Below are 22,784 nucleotides of genomic sequence, written 5' to 3' on the forward strand. Positions count from 1 at the left end.
TACCATCATTTCTTTCTCTGTTGATGGTTTGGATTTTTCATACATCCTTCTGATAGCATCCTGCTCATCATTTCTTTCACAATTACTATTGCTAACTATATTACCCTCCACCCTATTCCCTCCCCCTTGAGATTTACTGTATTTTCTATCTCCTTTCACCTTATCCCTCCTTGAAAGTGTTTTGATTTTTACTGCACACTCTCCCAATCTGCCCTCCCTTCCTTTGCCTCTCTCCCCCTTATCCCCTTCCCCTTTCATTTTTCCTCAGGGCAAAATATATTACTATACCCACTTGGGTGTGCATGTTATTCCCTCTTTGATCCAATTTTGATGAGAATAAGGCTCACTCACTGCCCCACTCCTTTCCCATCTTCCCCTCCACTCCATAAGTTTTTTCTTGTTTCTTTTATGTGAACTACTTTAACACATTCCACCACTCCTTTTCCCTTTCTTCCAGTACATTCCTCTTACCTCTTAACTTTATTTTAAAGATGTCATCATGGGTCAGCTAGGTGACACAGTAAACAAAGAACTAGCCCTAGACCCAGGAGTCCCTGAGCCCAAATCCAGCCCCAGACATAAACCACCCCACCCTTCCTGGTCCACAGAAAACAAGAATAAACAAAAAATAAATGTTTTACAGATATCATCCCTTCATATTCAATACACACCTGTGCCCTCTAAGTATATTCCTTTCAGCTGCCCTAATACTGAGAAAGTTCTTATGAATTAGAAATATTATCTTCCCATGTAGAAATGTAAATGGTTTAACCTTTTCTATCCCTCATGGTTTCTTTTTCCTGTTTATGTTTTTATGTTTCTCTAGGATTTTGTATTTGTAAGTAAAGTTTTCTATTCAGTTCAGTTCTTTTCATCACAAATGCCTAAAAGTTCTCTTTTTCATTTAAGTCCCATTTTTCCCCTGAAAGATTATAATAAGTTTTGCTGGGTAGGTGATTTTTGGTTTTAATCCCAGTTCCTTTGCCCTCCAGGAATATCATATTCCATGCCCTCAGGTCATTTAATATAGAAGGTACTGGATCCTGTGCTATCCTTACTGTGACTCCACAGTATTTTATTTGTTTCTTTCTGGTTGCTTGCAATATTTTCTTCTTGACCTGGGAGCTCTGGAATTTGTCTATAATATTCCTGGAAGTTTTCTTTTTGGGATCTCTTTCAGGAGGTGATCAGCAGATTCTTTCCATTTCTATTTTACTTTCTGCTTCTAGAATATCAGGACAATTTTCCCTGACAATATCTTGGAAGATTATGTCTAAGCTCTTATTTTGATCATGGTTTTCAGGTAGTCCAATAATTTTCAAATTATCTCTCCTGGATCTGTTTTGCAGGTCAGCTGTTTTTCCAAGGAGATATTACATATTGTCCTCTATTTTTTTATTCATTTGGAATTGCTTTATTGTGTCCTGATTTCTCATAAAGTCATTAGCTTCAATTTACTCTATCCTAATTCTTAAGCAATGATTTCCTTCAGAGAGGTTCTATGCCTCCTTTTCCACTTGGCCAATTTGACTTTTCAAACTGTTGACTTTTTTTCATTACCCTGCTGTGTCACTCTCATTTCTCTTTCCATTTTTTCCCTCTACCTCGCTAACTTTTCCTTCTACCTCTCTTATTTAACTTCAAATTCCTTTTTGAGCATCTCTATGGCCTGAGAACAATAACATTTTTCTTGGAAATTTTGGATGTAGGAGCTTTGACTTCATTATTTTCTTCTGAAGGTGTATTTTGATCTACCTTGTCACCAAAGAAACTTTCAATGGTCTCCTGCTTTCTCTGCCTGGTCATATTGCCAGTCTATTTTTTGGCTTTTAACTCCTTCTTACAGGGTAGCCCTGCTTCCAGGATGCACTGTCCCAAGCTACAGGGGATCCCAGGTGGTACTATTTAGTGAGAGACTTAATCTCAGCCCACCTGGCCTGTAAGTAACCATGGTCTGCTTACTCTTTTTAAATTTTTTTCCTGTGTAGAATTTTATTTTCCAAATTACATGTAAAAACAAATTTTGACATCAATTTTTTAAAACTTTGTGTCCCAACTTCTCTTCCTCCCTCCCTTCCCACCCCCACCCCCAAGAACTCAAGCAATTCAATATAGATTATACATGAATAATCATGGAAAACATCCCCACATTAGCTAGGTTGTAAGAGAAAACTGCTAAAAAACAAGACTTCAGATTAAGGAATTTGTCAAGGAAAAAAATTTTTTTAATGTGTTTCAATCTGTTTTCAGATACCATCAGTCTATCTGTAGATAGATTGGAATTTTCATAAGTTCTTCAGAGTTATATTGGATCATTGCATTGCTGAAAATAACCACATACTTCCCAGCAGATCATCTTACGCTATTGCTGTTATTTTGTATACAGTACATTTCACTCTGCTTCAGTTCATGTAGTTCTTTCCAGGTTTTTCTGGTAGCATCCTGTTCATCATAATATTTATGTAGTACCTTAAACTTGACAAATAATTTTCTTCACAATAACCCAGAAAAGTAGGTACCATACATTTTGCCATTATAATAAATCATCATAACTATTTCCTTCCATCCTATTCCTTTCCCATGATATTTACTCTATTTTCTATCTTCTTTTACCCTATTCCTCCTCAAAAGTGTTTTGCTTATGACTGTCCCCTCCCCCACTCTGCCCTCCCTTCTTTCAACCTTCCCTCCTTATCCTCTTCCCCTCCTACTTTCCTGTAGGGTTAGATAGATTACTCCTCCCAGTTGGATGTATATGTTATTCCTTCCTAGAGCAAACTCTGATGAGATTAAGGTCTGATGGATCCGAGGCTCTGGAGGTGCAGCCTGCCTGAGTCTGGATCTGTGCTGCTTGCTGTGCTCCTCTCTCAGCCTGCTTCCAAAGACCTTCTCTGTTGCCCTTCTAAGAGGATTTTGGCTGGAAATGGTTTCCCTCTGTTCTTTTGTGGGTATTACTGCTCCAAGAATTGTCTTATGGCATTATTCTGAAGATATGTGGATGGTTCTTGTCAGGAGCTGCAAGGGTCACAGCCTTTCCTCTGCCATCTTGACTCTGCCCCTGAAAATACACTTTTCTAAAAGGTATTATAAATGCTGAAGTAATATCAAGAAAATTGACCTCAAGTTTCTCTGGAAAAGGCCTCATTTCTCAAATATATAGGTAACTGCGTCAAAATTATAAAAATAAAAATCATTCCCCAATTGACAAATGGTCACAGGATATGAACAATTTAAAGAAGAAATCAATGCTATCTATAGTCATATAAAAATGTTCTAAATTACTATTTATTAGAGAACTACACACTGAAACAACTCTGGGGTGCCACCTTATACCTATTCAAAATGACAAATGTTGAAGGGGATGAGGGAAAATATGTACATTAATGAACTGTTGGTATAGTTGTGAATTGGTCCAAATGTTCTGGAGAACAATATGGAACTATGCCCAAGGACCATAGAACTGTCCATTACCTTTGATCCAGCAATACCATTACTATGACTTTACTCCAAAGAGATCAAAGAAAAAGGGAAAGGACCTATATGTACAAAAATATTTTTAGCAGCTCTTTGCATGGTGGGAAATAATTGGAAACTGAGGTGGTGCTCATCAATTGCAAAATGACTGAACAATTTCTGGTATATGAAGGAGTACTATTGCATTATAAGAAATGATGAGGGGGTGGCTTCAGAAAAAAAAATGGCAAGATCTATATGAACTAATGCAAAGAGAAGTGAGAAGAACTGGGATATCATTGTACACAGTAACAACAATTTTGTAAAGATGACCAACTGGCTACTTAGATCAAGACAAAAATCCAAGACAATTCCAAAGTACTCATGATGAAAAAGTGAAATCTACCTTCAGAGAGAGAATTGATGGATTCTGGGTAAAAATTGAAGTATAATATTCTCCCTTTTTTTTCCTTTTTCCATGAAATTGGTTTTTAAAAAGCACAAAAATACTGAAGAAAATATCACCTAAAAACCCACAGGCTTGCCCTCTTAGTAAAAGAGGCACAGGGCAGCTAGGTGGTGCAGTGGATAAAGCAGCCCTCAATTCAAGAGGACCTGATTTCAAATTCAGCCTCAAACACTTGACACTTAGTAGCTGTGTGACCTGGGGCAAGTCACTTAACCCTCATTGCCCTGGAGGAAAAAAAATGCGGCACAGAAAGTTCACTGAAGAAGTCCTTTAAAAGAAGAATAGGCCAAATGGAAAAGGGGGTACAAAAATTCATTGACAAAAATATCAACTGAAAATATGGAAACATGTTTTGCATTATTTCACATGTATAATTGATATTATATTTTTGTCATAGTGGGTAGGGGAGGATAGATCTGGCATTCAAAATTTAGAAAGAACTGATAAGTAGAAATTACGTATAGAATGGTTATACACAGTACTCTATATATGTGTATATATACGTAAACATGGGTGTGTGTATAGTATATATGTGTATGTGTGTGTATGTACAGATAGTTTAGTGCAATGAAATATGTGCTGGATTCTGACTCAGCAGACATGGGTTCAAATCCTGGCTCTGGGATTTATGAGCTGGATGAACTTGAGCATGTTTCATAACCTCTCTGAGCCTCATCTCTAAAATAAGAAGATTAGACTAGATGGCTTGTAAAATCCCTTCTCACTCTCAGTCAATAGATCTCAAATTTGATTAAATCTCAAGACCCCTTTAAAATCTTAAAAATTATTGAGGTCCCCAAAGAGCTTTTGCTTATTATATATTTGTTAACATGTACTACGTTAATTAGATATCAAAATGTCTTGGTATTATGAAAATAGTTTGGGGCTCATGGACTTCCTAAAAGGGTCTTAGTAGCTATCACACTATACTTTTTACACTGATCCTCTAAATCAATGACTCAATGATTTTAGGTACTTAGTAAATTATTTTGGGCCATGTAGGTGGCACAGTGGATAGAGTGCTGGGCTTGGAACTCCAAATCTGGCCTTGAACACTGACTAAATCTGTGACCCTGGGCAAGTCATTTAACCCTCTTTGCCCCAGTTTTGCATCTGTAAAATGAGTTGGCAAAGAAAGTGTCAAACCATTCCAGTATCTTTGCCAAGAAAATTACAAATGGGTCACAAAGAATCAGACACCGCTGAAAAATGATTGAAAAATTAATTCATGTATTTCTATATACAATGGTTAAAGGAAAAAAAGAAACAACACAATGGCTTTGGACTTTGCATCCCTACCACCAGCTTTCCAGAAGCTTTTACATATATTGTTCCCATGACTGAAGTATTTCTCTTGTTCTCTCAAGATAATATTTGTTAATTTTTAAAAGTAATAATAATTTTTGTGAGGCAATTGGGGTTAAGTGACTTGCCCAGGGTGACACAGCTAGTAAGTGTTAAGTGTCTGAGGCCAGATTTGAACTCAGATCCTCCTGACTCCAGGGCTGGTGCTCTATCCACTGCACCCATCATTTTTATTTATAGTTTTTAGTTCCGATTTTTATGCTTCCTTCCCTCCTTCCCCTCCTCCTCCCTCCCTGAGTCATTAAGCAATCAAATATGGTATATGCATGTGCAATTATGAAAAACATTGCCATATTAGTAATTTTGCACACAAAAAACTTGAATAAAAGAAAAAATGAAAGTAAAAATATCATTCTTCAGTCTGTTTTCAATCAATATTAGTTCTTTCTTTGGAGGTGGATAGTATGTTTGATCAATAGGCCTTTGGGATTGTTTTAGATCATTGTATTGTTGAGAATACTTAAGTAATTCACAGTTCTTCATCAAACAATATCATTGTCTCTGTGCACAGTGTTCTCTTGGTTCTGCTCACTTCACTATGCATCAGTTCATATAAGTCTTTCCTGGTCTTTCTGAAATCATTCTGCTTGAGATTTCTTATAGCACAATAATATTCCATCACCATTATATGGCACAGGCTTGTTTAGTCATTCTCCAATTGATGAGCATTCCTTTGATTTCCAATTATTAGCTACCATGAAAAAAGCTGCTGTATATATTTTTGTACAAATAGGTCTTTTGCTCTTTTGGGGGATGTCTCCCAGAAGTGGTATTGCTAGATCAAAGGGTATGCACAGTTCTATAGCCCTTTGGGCATAGTTCCAAATTGCTCTCCAGAATGGTTGGATCTTAAAAGAACTTCTTTTACCTAAAAACCACTCCTAAATAAAGAAACTGACCTAGTGAAAAATTTGTATGAAATGTTAGTCATGGAAGGATACAAGGGGAAAAAGTGTGAAGACTGGTCCTATGAAATGCTTGATGTACCTGTCAGAGAGTCACATGACCTATCCAACCTGGAATAATGAGGTCCAGTGTTTGGTAATGATGAGCAATCTTTCTCATTATTTGAAACATGAATTACTAATATCTAATATCTATAAGGAAAAGGCATGTTGGATGAGCCATCCCTCAAGGGAAAAACACAATTGTTTAACGATACTGGGAAGTATTTTCTGAGCAATGGAATCGACCAATCCAATGCTTTCATTTCTGAAGACATAAACAAAAACAAGGAAAGGTTCCTGGATTCTGAGGGACTAACAGCACCTAGTCAAAGTATATAAAGGGACAAGATCTGAACAGAACAGAACATCCAGACCTAAAAAATCAACTCTTCCTTCCTACGCAACCCAAACCAGAACCAACCAACACTATGGTCAACTCCTGCTGTGGCTCTGTCTCCTCTGGCTGTTGCCAGCCCAGCTGCTGTCAGTCTAGCTGTTGCCAGCCCATCTGTTGCCAGTCCAGCTGCTGCCAGCCCAGCTGCTGCCAACCCAGCTGCTGTCAGTCCAGCTGCTGCCAACCCAGCTGCTGTCAGTCCAGCTGCTGCCAGCCCTGCTGCCCTCCCAGGTGCTGCCTACCAGTCTCCTGCCAAACCACTGTGGTGCGCCCAGTGAGCTGTGTGCCCAGGTACAGCCGCCCCATCTGTGACACCTGCTGCAGCCCTCGCACCTGTGACCCCTGCTGTGTGCAGCAGGGCTGCTGCTGCCCCATCTCCTGCTGCCCCACCTCCTGCACAGCTGTGGTCTGCAGACCCTGCTGCTGGGCCTCCACCTGCTGCCAGCCCATCTCTGTGCAGTCTCCTTGCTGCAGACCCCCCTGCTGCCAGCCAGCCCCCTGCCGCACCACCTGCCGATCCACCTGCTGTCCTACCTGCTGCCCTACCTGCTGCTCCACCTGCTGAGCAACCCTGCTAAGAACTAACAGCTAAAAACCAGGACTACTCACCCATTCAATGGAGAAAAATATGCAATCTCTTTGGAAGCTAGTTACCCAATTATAAGCTACAAACTATACATCTCTTCTTCTGCCTCCTCTACTTTAACACTGCGCTTTTAAAAAATCTTACATGACCACACATGGAACTAACCAAGTAATCATTTAACAACCAATTGCAAAAAGTTTCAGCTTTCTTCACTTGAATCTCAGCTTGGAAACATGAATTAATAGAATCTGACCTTACTGTCATTTTTAAGGAATTCAGATTCAATACCTTTCAGATACTGTGTTTGTCTCTTTTAAAATAAACTTTTTTTTCCTGGCAAAGCATTTGTACTTCTTATGTTGTTTGTCAATCAGAGGATTTAGAGGTAGAAAATATTCTTAGAGATTTATCAAGTTACTCAACCTGGGGTGGCTGAATTTGTTTAAAAAAAAATTGAAAATTACATGTCAACATAATCAGTTTCCTTTGTAATCCAAATTTTATGCCTTTAAAAACATTGTTCTGAGAAGAGGTCCATAGACTTCACCAGACTCTCAAGGAGATACATGATGCAACCCCTGATTCTAGTCCAACTCCCTCATTTTACAGAGGCCTAAAGAAGGTAAGTGACTTAACCAAGGTCATACAGGTAAAAAATGGTAGAACTGAGATTCAAACTGATATCTACTGGTTTACACTGCATGCCATCTCCATCATGTCATGCTGTGTCACTTCTTAATTTTACAGATGAGTAAGGTAAGGTACATTGACATGAAACACAGCTGCCCAAGGGTATACAAAGGAGGTAAAGAGTAGAGATGACATTTGAAAACAGTTCCTTTTTCTGAATGCTTTAGCCACTCTCTGTTGAATCTGCAAACTTAATGGTCTCATAATGTAAAATCTCAGAAAACCTTAGTGCCATCGATTCAGAGAAACAGATGGGAAAAAAGGATATCCAATGGCCATTTTAGAAATAATGAACAATTTCAATTTTTGACCATAACCTCTGAGTTTATTGGTATAGGGAATTATCTTCACCAATGCAAACCAGCAACCATTGTCCAACTTAGAGCCACAGGGACTTCCCTGAAACACTGAGGAAATCCCCAAGTGACTTGCCTATGTTACACAGCCCTTGTGTATCAGAGTTGGAGCTTGAATCCAGATCTTGCTGGCTCCTATGCCAAGTGGTTTCTTCTTCTTCTTCTTCTTCTTCTTCTTCTCCTTCTTCTCCTTCTTCTTCTCCTTCTTCTCCTCCTCCTCCTCCTCCTCTTCCTCCTCCTCCTCCTCCTCTTCCTCCTCCTCCTCCTCCTCCTCTTCCTCCTCCTCCTCCTCCTCCTCCTCTTCCTCCTCCTCCTCCTCCTCCTCCTCTTCCTCAGTGCATTCAATGAACTAATGTTTCATAAATACCTAGTGAGGACAGGTATTGTCCTGATCATGAAGGATTCAAAGATATAAAGATGAAACAATCACATTTCTCTTAGAACATGTGGGCTGAGTTTGTTATTAAACATGATCCCTCTGTTATATTACAGTTTTCACTGTAAGTAGATGTAGGAAGATGAAAGTAGTGTATCTTACTGTGTGTGGAAACAAGAACATTTAAAATTTCTCTGTCCCACAGCTGAATTCTCTTTTTGACCTGGGCTTAAATATTTTCTTTAAAAAATAAAAAAGACAAGTATCTTTCAAACACCATAGGCATTCTCTGAAGATCAGATGAAAGAAAAAACTGGACTTAAAATTCAGTATTATTAGCTCGAATCCTTTGCAGTAAAACTACTTTCAACTTGTAGAAAGGGAACTGAAATCCACATTGATTTGTCAAGCCTTAACAAGGATGAAGTTACTGGAACCTTGCCTGGGGGCGTTAAAACTTAGAGCGTGCTTACAATGCTTTGGTCCACCAGCAGTACATAAACAATTGAACTTAATACCTAGTAATCAAGAATAATTAGTTAAAATAGGAAGCTACTGTGTGGAATGAGTTTCTTCGCCTTCTGGATACCATCATAATCATTCTCTAACCTCAGGGAGGCAGCCCTACTTAGTAGCTGCCCTAACAATACCCTAGTGTCTCTCTCCACCCCCTACTTCAACTCATATTTTTCTTTTAAAAAATTATTTTTATGTCTTTTGTCTTTACACTATAGTCATTTCTTGAGGTGGGGCAGTTTATTATTAACATATCTTACAATGCATATGCCATTTTGTCTTAGATCCATCCCTCTTCCCATTTAAAAATCTCTGTATGAAAAGGGAGGTATGTTTCATTATCTATTCCTTGGGAACATCATTAGTTTTTCAATTACTTAGATTTTAGGTTCCTTTGGTGATATTTTCATTTTTCAAAAACCAAAATAATTAAATGTATTAACCTACAAAACATCCAAGTGACTTCTATATGATCTGTTTAGTAAGTCAATAAAACTTAGAAACATCCACATTAGTACAATAATCATACATCAAGGTAAATGTTTGGGTAAAACATCTCGTAAGTGAATGTAATCTTTGGAGAAAAACTCAGAATATCAGGAAAAACTCCAAACTTATAAGAGCTGTCTTCTAGGTCCAATTTTATGTAGCTGTGAACTACTTAAGTGCCATCCTCACCATGCCAACCTGGTCTTTGTTTCACTGCAATTGTCTCAATCTCCATTGGCCTTAGCTCCAATGATGGTGATGGCAACTACTTTTGGGTTTCAATTTTATTTAAAGTGACATTTTGTATCCCTTGATTCATGTAGTCCTTGTGGTTGTCATTTTTACTGAGGCTTTAACTGGATTTGTCATGGAATTACTCTCTTCTTTCTCTACTCTTAGTGTTACTATAAAAATCAAATGAGATAATATTTATAAATCATTCAGTGTAGCATCTGGCTTATAATAGGTGCTTAATACATTTCCTTCCTCCCTTCCTTCTTTCTTTCCTTCCTTCCTTCCTTCCTTGTTTACCACTTGAATTCTTTCAATCCATAGCATTTCTTAATTTCTTGGTGTTTTCTTCTGTTTACTCATATTTATAGCTTTAGTTTCTAGAGTGGGATTTTAAGTTTTAAGCCATAGTCTACTCCTTTTCACACTTTTTGATGGGGTATGCAAATATTACTTAGTCCTTAATTTTATGACTAAAATCTCCCATCCTCTGCAAGAATTTTTAGATATTGGTTCTGTCATTTAGAGGCTAAGCTCAGGTTTGGCCTTAGCCCCTTCTATCTCTCATTCTTCTTGCACATTCTTGAACTGGGAGTTAGAGCCACCTTCCTGTGGTCCTAACACACCCCAACCAGATTTCATGCATTAATAGTAAGCTTCTTCCAAGATCCCAGGTGCTTTTCTGTGAAAGTGCTGTGTTGGCTCTTTGCCCTATTGTATTGGCCTATTGTGGCTCCTGATATTGCTCAACTATGGGCTGCCTGGGTGCTGAGCAGCCAGAGTTCTGATCTGTCTCTGTCTTCTTTTTTTTTTTTTTTTTTTTGCAGGGCAATGAGGGTTAAGTGACTTGCCTAGGGTCACACAGCTAGTTAAGTGTCAAGTGTCTGAGGCTGGATTTGAACTCAGGTCCTCCTGAATCCAAGGCCAGTGCTTTATCCACTGTGCCACCTAGCTGCCCCCCTGTCTCTGTCTTCTACTGTGACTCAGGAGCAGGCTGCCTTGTCTCCTACTGTGTGCACTATACTATCTAGCCCTGGTCTATGCCCTTCTCCTGCTATGGCTCAGTGTCAGGCTTCCAGGCCACTGTACTGACTAGAAGCTGATCTGGCCATACCTCTTCCTTTGGCTTGGCTGATCAGTGCTTCCTGAGCCCTGTGCAGCCTGTTTACCTGTTGGGGCCTGTTTCGTTCATGAGCTCCAGGCACATTGCTTGATGTGCCTTCCATCTAACTTGGCTAGTCTGCTCCTAAGATCCACAGATTTCTAGCAATCCTTTTAGATAGTCCTAGACTGGACGGAGGCATTTATAGCCATTTTTAATTTTTTCTTTATTATTACTCATTCTTGTGTATTTTTTAGAACTTAAACTATAGTCAGGATGAGGAGGAGGGTATGAAAGGACATTTTGGGGGCGGGCAATGAGGGTTAAGTAACTTGCCCAGGGTCACACAGCTAGTAAGTGTCAAGTGTCTGAGGACAGATTTGAACTCAGGGTCCTCCTGAAAACAGGGCTGGTGCTTTATCCAGTGTAACACCTAGCTGCCCTGGAAGGGACATCTTAATGACTAATTCTTTCCCTTTTATTCATATTTTCTCATTATTTCCCTTGATATTTTAGGTCTTTTTTTTTTCTCCAAATGAATTGTTATTGTTTCCCCTGGTCCTGTGAATTATCTCCTGGACAATTTGATTACTAGGGACCTAAACCCATAATTTAGTCGATACTATCACTTGCTATATTGACATGGCATGATGATCAGAAATTTTACCAATGATTTAACTCTTCCTTTATTTCTATAAAGAATGTTTTGGGGGCAGCTAGGTGGAGCAGTGGATAAAGTACCAGCCCTGGATTCAGGAGGACCTAAGTTCAAATCTGGCCTCAGACACTTGACACTTACTAGCTGTGTGACCCTGGGCAAGTCACTTAACCCTTATTGCCCCACAAAAACAAACAAACAAAAAGAATGTTTCATAGATGTATTTATGTAAATTTTGCTTGTATCTTGGTATGTTAACTCCCAGATATTTTATGTAACATAGTTACTTTGGATAGAACATCTCTTATTATATTTTCCCCTGGTTTTAGCTCTATACAGAAATGCAGATGATTTTTCTGTTGTCACTGTAGATCCTCTATCTGAAAACCAGGTAGAAGCTAGCCTCCAGCAGCTTGGGGCCTTTGACCAGAGGGCTCATCCAATTGCTCCTCTAGGGTACCAGCACCCCACAGAATTCTGTCTTGTGGGACAGTGGAGGCAAAGGAAGCCACATGTGAATAGGTCCCTGACTGAATTTCTGTTCATCTGCCTATACTCTCCTATCCTGTGCTTGGCTGTGAATATTAATTAACCATTTTAAACCATCCTAGTGTTGCTGCATGTCAAACTCTGTCCTAAATTTGAATTAGAGACCATTCTGCCATGGATATGAAGAAAGGAACAATGATAAGGAGTGTTGAAGCCTACTCCTGGTCTTTGGGAATCAACATAATCTTTGCTATGCTTGTTCAAGGGGCATAATTTAATAATAAGCATTTATTAAGTATCTTCAACATTTAGGGTACTATACTAGGCAGTCAAAATAAAAAAGAAAAGGCTACAACATGGCCTCAGCTCTCAAGGAGTTTAACAGGAGAGAAATGACACAAACAAAAATGAATTTGATGCAAAGGAAAGATCCCAGCAAATGGTTATGAAAAATTTGGAAAGGGGGTGATCACATTTAACTGGTTGTCAGTGTAAAGAAGGGGAATCAAAAATAATTCTACAGAAAAGGTAACTTCTAAATTGGACCAAAAAAAGTGTGAGATTTAAAATTGGATATTAGATCATAAATCTCCCCTACTTAACCTTTCCCTTAATTTATCTCCCAGACTAGTAAATGAAAGAAGCTTCTGGTTTTCTAGTTAGAGCTTTTATTGTATGGTAGTCACAAGGTGATGTTGATTAGAAGGATAGGAAAGTAGAAATACAATACAAATCGTCTTAAGTCTAGGCTTAGTCTATATTCCATATAAAACTCACCAAAACCCAAGGCCACCTTTGGGGAGAGAGAAAGAGACCAAGTCAAGCGCGTGCTGTTAACCGAGAGCCGGGCCGAGTTGAACTCCAGTCAGTGTCTGTCTGTGCAGCACAACCAGGAGACCAGCGGAGCAGGAAAAAAGGCCCCACTTCCGTTCTCTCCTTGCCTTTTAAGATCGACCCCCGGAAGTCGAGTGCTCAGCAGGCAATCTGGCGTGCGTTGCAGGCAGACTGGTGTGCATAGCTCATGCTGTTGGTCTCCTCCCCAAAAGGGTGGTCCTTAAAAAAAAAAACTGGCATCTCTCCATTATCTAACCGACTGTTAAAACTTTTTACCACAAAAGGAAGGGAGAGATTTCATCAGACAGAGAGGTGACTTGCCCATTTTAAACAAACACAATTTGAGCAAAGAATCAAATGGAGATAGAAAAAGTGAGGCTAAAGCTAGGCAATAGTAAATATTTCAATCTGGCTGTAAGAATAAATATATAAAGGGAGTAGTGAGAAGAAATCATGGAAAGGTTTTTTTTGCAACCAATTAAAATGTAGATGAAGGAGGTTTGGGGGAGGGAGTTAGGGAATGGCATGGTGAGACCTTTGTATTCAAAACATTAAATGGTGAATAATGTAAAAGGTAAATATGAAAAGGGAGAAAGTGGAGGTCTAGAGAACAAAAGTTTCTACCAAATGATAGCTCAGACATAGGGCCTGATATTGCTGGTGATTCTTTGAATATAGAAGAGGGGACAGATATGAGATATTTTGAAAATAAAATCAGTGAGATATGGCAGCTGAGGGATGGGGGAAGGGAGAGGGAAGAGTCAAAGGTGACTCCAGTTCCAAGCTGAGTGACAAAGAAGATAATAATACCACCTACTCCTTTTGCCTGGGACTCCTTAGGCATAGGCAGAGCTGGATGTCCAGTGAGGTTCCTTTCCACTTTGAAAGAGAAGAAGACCAGGACAACTGGGAAACATACTTCCATCCTTAATCATAAGATGTTCTTGATTTCTTTCTGGCCTTACCTGGGTTATCAGTATATCACCTGACAACACTATACTTAAATAATAAAGAATAATTAGAACTGTGCTAGCTGGAGTCTTTGAAGTGAGGGCATTAAGCTCTCGTTTTAGCAGTAAATGGCAGAACGGAATGAGGCCTAATTAAATAATCTTTCTTGAGTGTAATACTTCAAAGGAAACTAGAAGGCAACCAACCAATGCTTGCATTTCAGGAGACATAAACAAAAACAAGGAAAAGTTCCAGGGTTCTGGGTAATCAGAAGCACCTAGCCAGGGTATATAAAGGGCCCAGAACAGGGACAGGGCATTCAGACCTGAAAAGTCAACTCTTCCTTCTTACCTAACCCAAACCAGAACCAACCAACACCATGGTCAACTCCTGCTGTGGCTCTGTCTCCTCTGGCTGTTGCCAGCCTTGCTTTAGCCAGTCCAGCTGCTGCCAGCCCAGCTGCTGCCAACCCAGCTGCTGTCAGTCCAGCTGCTGCCAACCCAGCTGCTGTCAGTCCAGCTGCTGCCAGCCCTGCTGCCCTCCCAGGTGCTGCCTACCAGTCTCCTGCCAAACCACTGTGGTGCGCCCAGTGAGCTGTGTGCCCAGGTACAGCCGCCCCATCTGTGACACCTGCTGCAGCCCTCGCACCTGTGACCCCTGCTGTGTGCAGCAGGGCTGCTGCTGCCCCATCTCCTGCTGCCCCACCTCCTGCACAGCTGTGGTCTGCAGACCCTGCTGCTGGGCCTCCACCTGCTGCCAGCCCATCTCTGTGCAGTCTCCTTGCTGCAGACCCCCCTGCTGCCAGCCAGCCCCCTGCCGCACCACCTGCCGATCCACCTGCTGCTAAGCCTCACGAGCTACTGACAAAAGGCAACCCTTTCTTTCTTTTTCCTACAAGTACACCACGACCCTCTCCAATGAGGCACAGCATGTGGTTTCTTGAGAAGTAATTCACCTATTAACCGTCTCACAACAACTAACCCAACTATAGATGAAATACTTCCTTTTTTTCCCATACTATAACAGATGACTGCCAACTCAAGATCTGGTTGGGAAAATTGCCAAAGAAATTGCTAATGTTTTCCAAGATGTTTACTGCTACTGAATTAGGAAACCAGTCTCTTCTTCACCCTAATGGACTTGATTACTTCATCAAGAAGGTGATGCTCTAGCCCATTGAAATGACCTGTCCTCATATCAGCATGTGTCTCAGATTATGCTCTTTCTCTGTTCTCCAATAAACTTATTTCCAGCATAGAAACAATATGGTTCTTGTTCTTTTCATTTCAGTGGGGCCTCATAGATGAATGGAAAGAGTGCTGGGCATGGGATTCTGCATTCAAAAACCACAGTTCTTTTTTCTGGATGTTGAAAACATTTTCTATTATGAAGTTCTTTGAAATTGTTTTGGACCATTGCATTGCTAAAAAGAGCCAAGTCTATCACCATTGTTCATTGTACAATGTTGCTGTTACTGTGTACAATGTTATAGTCTTCTCTGGTTTAATTCAGTCAACAAACTCATCCACATAAGAAACATCAATAAAACTTTACCATCTATAGGACATCTTTCTTCCATTTCCATGGAATAAAAATATAAGGGACAAGTAAGAGTTCAATTTTATAAGGAACAAAATTGCCCAGGACACAACAAATAGAATTCAATAATGCAAAACTACTCTGAGGCATCCCGTCTAGGCATGGTCAGTTTGAGTAAGCCTGTAGACAAATATGCGTAATTAGACAAATTCAGCTACTGTTTTTTATAATAATTGTTATAAAATTATTATTTTCCTCAGGTAAAAAATAATCATGAGTTTCTTCTAGTGAGTTCTTTAAAATAGGATCTAATTTACAAAAGTTTAATTCATTATGCAATTCTAGATGATGCAGTCAGTGGATAGAGCCTACAGGCTGGATTGAGGAAGACTCATCTTCCTGAGTTCAAATCTGGTCTCAGACACTTTCTAGTTGTGTGATCCTGAACAAGTTCTATCACCCTGTTTGCCTCCGTTTTCTCATCCGTAAAAAAATCTGGAGAAGTAAATGGCAAACCACTCCACTATCTTTGAAAAGTAACCCCCAAATGGAGTCATGAAGAGTTATATATGACTGAAACCACTGAACAACAAAAAATTCATCTATTACAAGGTATGCCAATCAAACCAAAGTTTGCCTATCAGTATACATATCTAGATATATAGATATGATACCATGGGCTATCAGTACCAATTATCCAGCAAGAGTTGGGATTAGTGTATGTAGATTTGGGTAAATGAGACTCCTACTTCATATTAAAAAATGTTAGTGGTCTTATTTTTAGTATTTTAACTATAAAGTCTTCCTTATGCAAAGTTAGGTCAATCAACATGATGAATTTGTCTAGTCTATTTTAAGGCAATTTATGTTTAGCACATTCTTTCAAATCTCACCCTGGACTTGCTAGGAAGCATGGCTGTTAAAGAGCATTGAACACTGCCCACAATATTGACACGAGTATTTTTAATTAACTGAAAAAATGCATACTCTCATTCCTCATCATGTAGATTTGTGTTTATGCATGCCAGGCATATCATGATGGTGAGCTGAATTAACCACACAATTAGTTATACAACCTCAGAGTCAGGAGAGAGCTCAGAGACCATATAGGCCAACCTGTACTTGGACTGGAATCCTCCCTATAATATCCTAAGTGATTTACCAAATATGTGATTTATCAAAGCTATCCTAGAGAATACTACACTATACCACACTGTGGAATGACTGTAACTTTTAGGCAGTTTGGAACCTTGGTATTTTATGTTCCAAGAGTTATATGACCCAGGCTTAAAATTTGAATGGCTTCTTTTACTGTATGTATACATGTACATATGCATATGACCTTCTATGGATATGCCATGTGATATTTAAAGCATTTCAATGTTAAGAAGTGCAAAATGACTCGTCACCACCTTTCTTAAGCCTGGAGGAAGGCAATGTGTCATAATTATCCAGGAAAGTATAATGTTCAACAAATGATGCTCTATTCAAGGCAATATCCAAGGAATCTTATCTGAGTCTCTCTGACACATGTGCAGGAGATCCTCCCAAAATGTGATCCTGTGCTATTTCAAATGCTAGTATAGTAGTTTAAAACTCATGTTGGTCAAACCCTGAACATATGTAGACAAGGGAAAAGGGAACCTTGAGGTTTGTATATCTACATAAAGGTTTTGTTGTTTCCTGGTATTTCACAATGTTTCCCATTATGGGGACTACTGGAGCCTCCATACCTTTTCAACTAAGATAAAACATATTACAGGGGCAGCTAGGTGGTGCAGTGGATAAAGCACCAGCCCTGGATTCAGGAGGACTTGAGTTCAGATCTGGCCTCAGACACTTGACACTTATTAGTTATGTGACACTGAGCAAATCACCTAACCCTCATTGCTCCTGCAAAAGAAAACAAAACAAAAAACATATTACAAAAACATAACCTTTATTTTATTACATGGTAGATAAATTGAATAATTAAAATTTGTTATATCAAATAATGCAATGTGTGACTCAGATTTGAATATATGAGAAAAAAATCACAAAATAATGTAACTACTGAGGAGGAGGAGCATCTTTAAAAAAATACACTGGGGGGCAGCTAGGTGGTGCAGTGGATAGAGCAACAGCCCTGGAGTCAGGAGGACCTGAGTTCAAATCCGACCTCAGACATTTAACACTTACTAGCTGTGTGACCCTGGGCAAGTCACTTAACCCCAATTGCCTCACCAAAAAAAAAAATACACTGGAGGGGCAGCTAGGTGGCACAGCGAATGGAGCACTGGCCCTGGAGTCAGGAGTACCTTACTAGCTGTGTGACCCTGGGCAAATCACTTAATCCCAATTGCCTCATTAAAAAAAAATACACCATAACTTAACTAATTTCTATCCCCTACAAAGTAGTCCTCTTGGGAAAGCCAGAAATGTATTCCAGTGATACTGTCATTGCCTGACACATATCTGGTACTTATCTTAGGAATATCTTCAAAACCAGTCTCAAATTTTCTTGAGTATTCTTAGTAGTGGCAAATAAAAATTTACTACTCTATAATGCCTCAAGTTTTAGAAATCACCTTTCAGGAATACTGTAAAGAGGGCAATACAATTCTGATTATCTCTATGAAGATGTATCATTTTCTTATGTGGTTTATAAATAATCTGAAGCTCCTTCTAAATGAGTATTTCCAGAATGTTTTATGTTAACAGTTGGATTATTGAAAAATCATCTACTAAGAGAAAAAGAAAAATGGAAAATGGGAAAATGATCTACTAAAGAGATTAATATGAAGAGGATAGCTCTCATTTAGGTGTTTACATTTGGGTGTAGTGGTTTAACACATACAAACACAAAGAAACTCAGTCTTATGTTATCGATGACTTATATGGTGAATTTCATGAAAAGTTACTTCTATTAAATAATTATTAGTTCAAGACAAAATGAGAAGTATACAGGTATATACTCTTCTGTGATCATGGAGATAAATTTTTTTCTCCTAAGAATCATTTATGAATTGAACTGGCTTGGAGAAATAAATTCTTGTTCTCCTAATGAAGCTCATAAATTATATGTCTCAAAGATAAATACCTTTGTGCATACCATGTTCAAACAGTAAATTCATCTTTCCTGAATAAACACACAAGAATTTTTTTAACATTCTTCCATAGTAGGAGAAGCAGCCATTATAATTTATTGTTCAGTTGTTTCAATTGCATCTGGCTTTTTGTGACCCCATTTGGAATTTTCTAGGCAAAGATACTGGAGCAGTTTGTCATTTCCTTCTCCAGCTCATTTTACAGATGAGGAAACTAAGGCAAACAGGGATATGTGACTTGCTCAATGGCACATAGCTAATACGTGTTTGAGACCAGACTTAAACTTGGGAAGATGAGACTTCCTGACTTCAGGCCTAACACTTTATCCACTGTACCAACTAACTGCCCAGTCATCATGATACACCCTTTGAGATTAAGAACAATAGTTTAAGCAGAATACTCATCAATTCATTCCTTCTTTAAAGAAAGAATGACATTTTAGGAAAGTTTCTAAAAGAACATGTTTTAATCCATCCTTCCAACTCTTTCTACTGCACATTGCAAATGAGAAATTACACAGGAAAAGAGTATTTCACTGATGTCATCAAAGAAATGTATGACCACACAAAGTTGGACTAGTCAGGTAGTAAGAATGAGGGACAAATAAAAAGTTGCATTCTCCTTTGCTATTCACTTGATATCTAGAGAAAGAATATCAAGAGTTCTCCCCTTCCATGATGAATTTAGGAGAAAAAACGGATGGGTTGTACAAGAAGGAGGAGTTATCTACATCATTGAATCACATTGATGTGACAAAAGATAGATTCTTGAGTATTCAACACAGTGTAGTTTACTACCAAAATAACACTGCATAGCAAGAGGAACGTGAGTAATGAAGTAAATAGTGACATCATATGTTGAGTGAATTTTTTGAAAATGAGCTATGAAGTTCTGACTTTGGTGTCAAAAATCAAATTTTTTCTTAATTACATTGGGTGTTGTATGTCACCATTAGTCAAACAAAAATTCTGTTCTAATTGGCAAAAACCATTAACATGGAAATGTTCTGGTCTTCTGAGAAGTCCAGCTACAGTATCTGGTCAGGATATATAAAGGGCCTAGAACAGGGACAGGGCATTCAGACCTGAAAAGTCAACTCTTCCTTCTTACCTAACCCAAACCAGAACCAACCAACACCATGGTCAACTCCTGCTGTGGCTCTGTCTCCTCTGGCTGTTGCCAGCCTTGCTTTAGCCAGTCCAGCTGCTGCCAGCCCAGCTGCTGCCAACCCAGCTGCTGTCAGTCCAGCTGCTGCCAGCCCTGCTGCCCTCCCAGGTGCTGCCTGCCAGTCTCCTGCCAAACCACTGTGGTGCGCCCAGTGAGCTGTGTGCCCAGGTGCAGCCGCCCCATCTGTGACACCTGCTGCAGCCCTCGCACCTGTGACCCCTGCTGTGTGCAGCAGGGCTGCTGCTGCCCCATCTCCTGCTGCCCCACCTCCTGCACAGCTGTGGTCTGCAGACCCTGCTGCTGGGCCTCCACCTGCTGCCAGCCCATCTCTGTGCAGTCTCCTTGCTGCAGACCCCCCTGCTGCCAGCCAGCCCCCTGCCGCACCACCTGCCGATCCACCTGCTGCTAAGCAACTTGATGTCCCCGTATCAACCCAGAATATGTCAGGAAGCCATACTACCCGACTCGATCTGCAAGCCATCAAAATCCTTCCCAGCCTTGTACAAGTTCTTAACATGAAGAAACAAAGTCAGCCAGCAGACAGTGAATAGCAACCTCATCTCACTCCTAACTTTCTTTCTAAAAGCTCAACATTAAAGGCTTCAAATTTTGGAGGTTTTATGTCCTTGTTAGAGAAATGTATTCTGCACAAGAAGGATTTTATGTCCCCATGATCTCCTTACATTCTAATAAATCTGACTATTCAAGATGAACAAATCAATTGATTTTTTTCTTATTTTTGAATTTCACGTATTCTCATCAACGTGAAATTAACTTGATCAAAAAGGGACAGAATGAATTTAAGCTAATTTTGGCATAATTGATGTCAGTCAGTCAAGTAGCATTTATCAACCTTCTCCAATGTGCCAAGTACTACACTAAGCACTGAAAATATAGCCAAGTACTAAGCTAAACATTAAAGATATAAAGTAAGGCAACTAATTCAATTATGGTTCTATGCTATCAATATATCAACTTACTACTCTATTGTCCTTTTCCCTGACTCTGATCATTTGGACTTAATTATAAGAAATAGGCAAATAAGCATAACAAAACAGGATAATAAGATAAACTTCAGGGAATTTCTCCCCTTTTGCCTTATCAATTACTACCATCTCTGTTAATACCTTGCTTAAGGACCCAGCCTAGTTGGCACCTCTTTAATAAGATATTCCCTCTCCCTCCACTCCCCACTCGGCAAACTGAAAGGTATCTCACCCTCCTCCAAAAGCACTTTTAACTCTCCTTCCAGCTTGGTAGAACTTGCTACAACTACTAGCTCTCCAGTGTCAGTTTTTAAAAATTCATATTCACTTTCCTACACTGGTGAGGCTTTCGAATAGGACTTTGGTGGAGGGATCTTTCCTACATGCTAATTATATGCTAATGTGTATGTCCATTAATGCTATCCTGACTAATCTAATAACTCATTAAGGGCAGAGACCCCGTCTTAACTCCTTTCCACAAGTTAGCACAGTTCCTTGGATAATAAATTCTTCCACAAGTTAAATGTTTAATTAGATATTTGTACTAATCCTAATCTTGCCTTGGGAGCATCAAATTGGATTAGGAGAGAAGACTTCTTTTCTTACCATTCATCAAGTTGGCAGTATCATGGAGAAATGCTGGATTTAAAGTTAGAGTGAAACCTGAGTTGAAATCTTGACTCTGCTATTTATTACCTGCTTGGCCCTGGTAAGTGGTCACTTAAACCCTCTGAATCACCTCTATCCAAAAGGTAAAACAAAATACAACTTCCCACATAAATAAATATTGTCAATTGTGGATGTGCAGTACCATGGAAGATGTTTTAGAGACCTAGTTTTTAATTCTGGCTCTATGAGAAAAGTCACTTAACTCTCAGGACTTCAGTTTCTTATACAGGGTGGTAATAATACTTTAATTTCTTTTTTATTTTGGGCCTAACAAACATAACTATAAACATTTCAGTATTTCTAACAGAGATAGAGGATTATATATAAAACTGTGAACTGTTATGCACAGTTTATTTTTAAATGTATGTTAAAGTTAACATAATTATAACAAAACTGCCCTGCTTCTTTGTTTTCGGCTAGACTTCCTTTTCTATTACAAATATTTTCCCTATTATTGTTTTTGTTTCACATCACTATCTCTGCCCACAAACTCCACCATCATGAACAGAAGCTCTTCTAAGTAACAAATAAGTATAGTTAAGCAAAACAATTTCACACATTGGCTATTTTTGAAAATGTGTATCTCATTTGCATCTATTGTTAATCATCTCTGTCAAGACATTGGAAATATTCTTCATTATCAGTCTTTTGAAGTAGTTATTGGTCATTGCAGAATTCACAAAAATTTCAACGTTGTTTTCCTTTACATACTTGTTACCATTGCATAAATTGTTTTCCTTGTTCTACTTACTTTAGTCGGCCTCGGTTTGTATAAGTCTCTCCTATTTTCTCTGAATCAGTCCTTTCTGTCATTTTTCAAGGTATGATAATGTTCTACTAAATTCATACCATAATTTGTTTGCTCATTTAGTCCCCAACTAATGGGAGGCCATTCTGTTTGTAATTTTTTTCTTTTCTGACTGATTGACAGTCCCTTCAATAATGCCCATTTTCCTTTGTTGGTTTTTTTTTTTTTTGGTCTTTGCCAATATGATGGATACTAAGTCAAAGCTCAGAGTTGTTTTAATTTTTCATTTCTCTTCCTATTAATGATTTAGAGCATTTTCACAGGCTCTTAATAACTTGAATGTCTTATTGTTTCAATAGATTTTATTGTTTTTTTTCTTTCTTCATCACTTAGATTGTCTTCTGTACCCCTTTCTTTCCCCCTTGTACAAAGTTATATCTTAAAAAAAGAAAAATAGAAAAATAGTCAGCAAAAGCATTAAAAAACATTAAAAAATATGACATTAGACATAATGTTCCTCATCTGTGTACCATATTCTCTCCATCTCTGCAAATTAGTGGAGGAAAGTATCTCCTTATATCTCTTCAAGCCAGGCTTGATCTCTGTAATTTTGGAACATTCATTTTAAAATTGTTTTGTGGAGGTTGTGTTTTCCATTTCCATTGTTTCGGTCATTTGGGGT

At 38.9% G+C, this 22,784-nt stretch overlaps 3 protein-coding genes across 3 annotated transcripts; all 3 read left to right on the plus strand.

The window, feature by feature from the left end:
• The first annotated feature begins 6,662 nt into the window (after positions 1-6,662).
• LOC122755396 (keratin-associated protein 2-3-like) lies at positions 6,663-7,234 on the plus strand. Its single transcript, XM_044003775.1, has 2 exons — positions 6,663-6,786; positions 6,874-7,234. Exons 1-2 carry the CDS (start codon positions 6,663-6,665, stop codon positions 7,191-7,193), a joined length of 444 nt encoding a protein of 147 aa, XP_043859710.1. The 3' UTR covers positions 7,194-7,234.
• Positions 7,235-14,285: 7,051 nt separating this feature from the next.
• Positions 14,286-14,753, plus strand: LOC122754806 (keratin-associated protein 2-3-like). Its single transcript, XM_044003261.1, has one exon. The coding sequence runs from the start codon at positions 14,286-14,288 to the stop codon at positions 14,751-14,753; it is 468 nt and encodes a 155-aa protein (XP_043859196.1).
• Positions 14,754-19,670: 4,917 nt separating this feature from the next.
• On the plus strand, positions 19,671-20,108 carry LOC122754807 (keratin-associated protein 2-3-like). Its single transcript, XM_044003262.1, has one exon. It carries the CDS (start codon positions 19,671-19,673, stop codon positions 20,106-20,108), a length of 438 nt encoding a protein of 145 aa, XP_043859197.1.
• Positions 20,109-22,784: the final 2,676 nt, after the last annotated feature.

Source organism: Dromiciops gliroides, chromosome 4 (assembly GCF_019393635.1).
Source record: "Dromiciops gliroides isolate mDroGli1 chromosome 4, mDroGli1.pri, whole genome shotgun sequence".
Taxonomy (NCBI): domain Eukaryota; kingdom Metazoa; phylum Chordata; class Mammalia; order Microbiotheria; family Microbiotheriidae; genus Dromiciops; species Dromiciops gliroides.